At 50.9% G+C, this 6,348-nt stretch overlaps 1 protein-coding gene across 1 annotated transcript; it reads right to left on the minus strand.

Moving 5' to 3' along the window:
* Window positions 1-683: 683 nt before the first annotated feature.
* On the minus strand, window positions 684-2,439 carry CGGC5_v000696 (uncharacterized protein; the record flags this gene model as incomplete). The annotated part of the gene is made up of 3 exons (XM_066150708.1): window positions 684-1,494; window positions 1,576-2,071; window positions 2,124-2,439. 3 exons carry the CDS (start codon window positions 2,437-2,439, stop codon window positions 684-686), a joined length of 1,623 nt encoding a protein of 540 aa, XP_066009657.1.
* Window positions 2,440-6,348: the final 3,909 nt, after the last annotated feature.

Raw genomic sequence — 6,348 nt, forward strand, 5'->3', positions numbered from 1 at the left:
GCCCGGCTGCGTCGTGGATCGCGGAACGGGCAGACGATGCGGTTGCGACTTTCTTCCCGCTTCCCGCATCCCCTCTCCTGCAGGGACTCAGGGACAAGGCATGGATGACCTCGTTATGTCGGACGATTCCGTTCGGCGTTGGTCCAGAAGAATCGAGGTCGGATCAAGATCAATGTTTTTTTATTGAGCTAAAAATGATGACAATAGTTGGCAGACCCGCGCGGAATACCCGGTGGGTGATTATCAGATGCGAAAAAGTTATCTGATGGAGCAGGGGTCTAAATTAACGGCGGGGTTGTGGAGAGCCGCGAGTCGAGGGCTGAAGACGACGACGGATTGGGTGTGGTTCGGTGGAATAAGTTGGTCAATATCGTTCATCCCATGTCTCGTCGTTCTTGGACCGCCTATGCGCTGTCCCGGCGTTCTCTTATCCATGAGGAAACGCTGGATGTTCTTACAGTATGCTGGTGTTGTTTGGGACGATTAGAAGATAGCAGGCAGGTAAGGCAAATTGATGTAAGAAATGTTTATTAATCTCTAGTTAAATCAATGATGAAGGGTTGGGGTTACAGTACCCGACCTCTTGCCCCCGAACGCCCGCTCAATCCATGATGCTTGTTACAAAAGAAACATTATTAATTATTAGTGGGAGTCCCAGCCAACAACCGTTCATATCATTAAGCTCATGCCGTCTTGTCAATCAACTTCTTCTCAAGCCAAGCTGCGAACGCAACTGCATTCGAGTCCACATATCGCTGAAAGAAGTCGGCCACCACAATGACACCGGGCAGGAAGAAGCAACTCGCCCAGAATACGCTCCAGAAGTACTGCCAAGACGTGGCGACTCCGGTGATGGACGTCATGAACTGCCAAGTGTGCCATCCATACATCCACAACATCGAGTTGTGGACCAGATACAACATGAATGAGATGCGACCGAGGTACTGTATCAACGGTCTGTTGAACATGCGCTGCAGGGAAGGGACCCTGTCGATGGTGAAGATGAGAAGGATGGCACCAAGTGGAATCCAAAGGGAATCTCCGCTCTTGTATTGCTTGGGGGTGATGGCAGTCAGAGCCCTGTAGCCCGGGGTTGCGGCAGCATCGTTGACCAAGTGCGGGTACGAGAGCAGCCACAGCGAGAAGATGAATGCGGCGATGCCAACGACTTTCTTGAACTTTGGCAGGGAGGGCGAGGATGAGAGACTGTCGCGGCGGGATTGTATAGAGCTCCTGAAGTTGGAAAAGGTCGGCGAGCCGGCGATCATGGACTGGAAGCGAGCGAAACTGTCCCGTCGCAAGCTATTTGTCCATCTGGGGAGGGCGTTCCAACCGCCTTCACCTTCGTGAAATTCACCCGACGCCGGTTGGAAGTGGAAGTGAAGATCCGCAAGGAGAAGTCCGGCGAAGAACAGGAAGAACTCCCACATATTGAACCAAAGGGTGTAGCAGCTGACGAAAACATGGAAGAAGAGCCGGACGCCGGGGCGTAGTCTGGAGAAGGCGACGTGAGCGAGGAAGATGACCATTGAGCAGTCAAACTCGATGGGTATAGTCCAGAGAGCGGCGTCGTACGGAAAGTTGTTTCCCCTCCGAGTGTTTCGCGACACAGGGTCGGCGAATCCAACAATCTTAATGAACCAATGCTCTAGCTGACCATACAAAGTCCCGGCCACAGGCGGCCTCAACCTCGGGAAGATGAGTGTCTTCGGCCTCGCTCCATGCTGAAACCAACCCGCGTATGTCATGAGGGCAATGACGAGCGTTGTGACCGCAGGAGAGGCGAAGATTCTGATGTATCGGCGGAAGGCAGAGGAGGCCGCGGCGATGGCGAAGTCGGCCCTTCGGTTCTGAGATAGAAGTTTCATGGGCTTGTAGCTGAGGGCAAAGCCAGAGATGACGAAGAAAACGCACACGGCCCAATATCCAGACACGGCCAAGCGTATGATGGGTAGTTGGATGAACATAGGCTTATCATCGGATAGGTACCCCTTGTGCAGTTCGATGGGGTAAACGACGAGTGACCAATGGTGGCAGACGACCACGAATGACGCTATGCCTCGAAGGCCATCTGTAGATGTTGTTAGCGATGCTTTTCGAGATGATTCCGATTAGGTAATTACCGAGCCATGCCGTCGGATGAAGCTGTTTTGGTGGTTTGGCTGGATCTGTAGGGTGCAGGAAGCTCGGGACGAAGCACCAAAGCAAGGCCTTTGGATAGCGAATCCAAAATGGCAGTGGCCGAGAAGGGACCGTAGGAAGTCGAAGACTGTCTCCTACGACAGGATTGTCATCTCTCAAGGGGATTTCCTCCTCGACCTCCACTCCCTGCTGGTCTTTCTCGTCAAATTGGTCGGCAGTCATCTCGTCGGGGGCCACTGAGACGTATGGCGTCCGAGCCTGGGCCTCTACCATGTTGCTGTCTTCATATCCAGTCATGGTCGTTGATTGAACTGGGGACCACCTATGTTCCTGTTGAGGTAACCAAAAGTCTCGGCCGGAGAAGTACTTGGGGTCTTTGGAAGATGTCTGAAGGCCGGTCCGAGAGTCATCTTATACAGCTCGTTGGAAAATGACATAAGTGAGATGCTTCTGTCGCATCCAGTCTCCATCCGATGAACCCGCAATGGGTAATGCAAGCTATCGAAGAAAAGCAAGCTCCTCCATTGGCTCATCTGCCACGGAAACTCCGCTGCCGCCTGCATCCGAGTGCAACAGCTAAGCGTATGAATCTAGACTCTTGACGATGGAGATAGATCGGCCTCCATGAGATCTATTCCGTCAGTTAAGCTGAGTGGCGCCGCACGCGGCTGGCAGTGACAGTCTCTCGTTGCACCCTAGTTCGTCATTGCTGCGTTACTACGCACAAGCTAGATGCATCGTTGTAGCTCTCATCTATGATGCACATCGTCGGCTCGAGCTGGTCGAGATCCGAGACGGCCAGGCCTCACAAATTGAGGACGTTTGCGGGTCACGAAGCATTCGCCGCTTTGGCAGCATGATGTCGCCCATTCAGAGAGCTCGTCTGCTCAAACCTGCCGCATTCGACGAGATGTCTCACTCCGCTAGATCTTAACGGTTGACAGTGGCGGCGATAATTGGAGGCTTCGGTTGTGTAACCGTAGTCACTGCTTAAATCGAGATGCTTTGGGCTTAAAACAGAGCCGCAATGGGTCCGGATCGTCGTTATGGCCGCAACTAACACCGATCTCAGCGACTTTCTCCAGAAACGGCAAGATGCAAATGACGCTTCAATTACGCCCGTGATCTTGCCTACCGACCTGCCCACTTCCACGACGCAGCTGAGATGAGTTTTCCAAGGATTGCTCTCCTCTGAGGAGGGTCTTGAAATCGGTGTGACACGCACCAGCAGAGTTGGGAAGAGGATGGCGGCATACACTTTGGAAGACGCCAAGACAATGATTCCTCTCCATCCGCAACCGGATGCATCTACACCCTCGCATTTCTGCTGTGGCGTGAATGGATTCGAAAGTGGTCCATCCGACTTGGTTTGATGTCGCTGTATCTGGAAGGTCTGAGTGAGGCGTCGTAAAGTCCAGAATTCGCAATAAAGTGTGCAAGGCTTCTTTCTGTCTCACAACCATCCGTCAAGCACGCGAATGGCTGTTGATGATCCATCACTATTCTCAACACAATGACTGGCCTGGAGGATCTTCACCCATTCATGAAATTTGTGACAACGTTCGTAGCGCCTCTTATCAAAGCGACTTATTACCACAGAGAGGCCCGATTGCATGAATTTTGGGATATGATGCCGTCAAAACCTGTAGCTTTCACGCGATGTCGGGCGGCGATAAGATAGCGCAGCGGCTTATCTCCGCATACCTACTTATCTTTGAACTTGACATGGTTAGTCATAGGCAACTTGGCCGAGCGGTCTAAGGCGCCAGACTCAAGCGATCAGCTTGATCCTCCCAGAGGATTAGCGTTCTGGTCTCGAAAGAGGCGTGAGTTCGAATCTCACAGTTGTCATTTTTGCCGTTTGATCAGGTATCTATGGTAACTTTTTAGTGATTTCTTTCTAATCTCTACTAGCTACGAGGTGTATCGTCGTCTGTCACCCCCGCACTGAGTTTTAGTCTTGAAGAACATGCGGCTATGACTTAATAAGGAGGAGGAGAGTAATTAGCTAGCAGCACTCATGGGCAAGCAAACCAAACGAGACTCAACTGAAGGTTCTGCAGCTGAGTATCCCTCAACGAATGATTCTTGGCGACTCTTTCCGGTATCAACGAGCAGTTGTGAGGCTCCTCCTATGTGGGTGGCCCTGTTAAACTCAGCGACGACAGCCTAAACTTGTGCAAATGCGATAGATCCCGCGCTCGCTACCCTTCCAGGTGCGATCGATCCGCTCCCCCACGAAGGTCAAGACGGAAAGTCGTCAAATGTCTCAGATCACCAATCGTGGTGAACACAGCGGGGTCTCACTTGAATACGGCTGTGCGTGTGGCTTTGTCGGGCCGTCCGGTAGTAACTCAATTACCTCACGGAGATATCAGATGTCTCACGCACGGTATCTTGGTGTAGTTGCCCGAACTCTTTTCCGGTGCGAAGTGATTATCGCCTGAGAAACCTCCTTCCCGAGCTGAGTTTCTCGCGAGCCCTCATGGTTCATATTGCTGTCTTTTTCGGTTGGTAAGGACCACGCAGTAGGTGCATTGACAGTCCCTTACTGTGTGTCCCTCGTCAAAGCATAAAGCCTCCAACCCCAATCGTACAATATGGTAACATACTCAACGATTCGTAAAGCGAATGGATACCTTACACTATCAGATCGTACAGAAAAGGAGGGTGAGGGTTGCTAGGTCCAGACCACATGGAAGTAAACCTCCGGCTGAGAAGGGTGAGAGTGCCCCTGGCGACCTGATTGCCTCTTTAAATATAAGCATTCAGGATTCAAGCAGCCACTGCTGAATTTACGGATGCGGTGAATGCAAAGGAGAGTCAAGCCTAGTCCAAGCTGGAAGTGCCCCTGGTCTGTTGAAGGGAAGGAGCGGGAATCGAGACATTAAAGCCTGCTTCAGAGGTCACCAACGTTACGGAGCTTGGGCAGTTCCTCTTCAAGGGCCTAGGGTTTCCCTAATCTCTTCAAGAAGGCTCAGACTTTCTTAGCCGGCTCTTAGCTGGCAAGTCACTCTGGATACTGGCTTTCCAGGAGGTCGTAGAAAACGTTCTCTGTTGGTATCCGGAAGGGTCATTTGACGATTTGCATCAGCATCGAGGGCTTTGACACTATCTCAAGGTCTGTTTGTGGTTCCTCATAAATTGATACAGTAGCACAGCACATCTCATTTTTGATCTCATTCTCTGCGCCGTTCTCTGCGCCGTTCTCTGCACTCGATGTCCCTGTGGCATTCTCTCAAATCTCGGCAGCTTCAAACTTGACAAGATTCCACCGCACTATTCTAGGAATTGCCCCTAGCTAACGCCAGCAATGCGCACTCACTCGTTTCGATTCACGGTCCTTTTTCCCCGGATATTGATGCCAACGCATGCGACCCGTTGAGGCACTCGTCCCCGGCCCGGTAGTGGGTTCCTGAGCCCTCGAGCCCGCTCCGGAGAGCATCCACATCCACAAATGCGGACACCAACCCGGTCGGTTAGCTCAGTTGGTTAGAGCGTGGTACTAATATGTTATCTGACATGTTCAGTAATGCCAAGGTCGGGAGTTCAAGCCTCCCACTGATCATCCTCTTTTGCCTTGTGAGCTTAATAGTACACCTATTTTTGCCCTTCTGCAGGTTGCATTCAAAATGAGGGAACGTTCCTTTACCAAGACGACATTTTACTTGACTGAATAAGATCACTAGGTAATGAGTCATAGTAAGATATTGACTTACCTATGCAATATATATGACAGGGCATAGAAGTCTAGAATGTCAGTGCTGTTACTTGTCTCGTTCTTTGGTGCCCATCTCTCTCATAGCGATAGCAAGCAATCAACCTTCCCGGCCTCAAGTTATTTATTGATCGAATGTTGAGGCCCTAAAGAGAGAAGCATCTTGCTTGGGTCTGGCATTTAGCAGATCATAATGACCTGAAGCGCCCAAATGGAACTCATGTCAAGTCATTCGTGTTGCCGTCACTGGTATTGATAGAAAAGTCTCCAAGTTAGTTGACAATCTGAACCTCGAACGCACGTAAGACCAAACGTGTTACTCAGCACCACATACTCAACCAGTCCCGGTCTTTTTGTAAATCGAATCAACAGACGTGATGGCAGAGAAAGTAAATATGAGCTCGACTAGCATGCAATACAGATCTGCCGACTAAGTCAATGATAATTATGAGGTAGCGTGCTATACGCAAAAAGCATCGAAACCCCAG

The sequence above is a fragment of the Colletotrichum fructicola genome (genome assembly GCF_000319635.2).
Source record: "Colletotrichum fructicola Nara gc5 chromosome Unknown KSG_Nara_v1_contig01, whole genome shotgun sequence".
Classification (NCBI taxonomy): domain Eukaryota; kingdom Fungi; phylum Ascomycota; class Sordariomycetes; order Glomerellales; family Glomerellaceae; genus Colletotrichum; species Colletotrichum fructicola.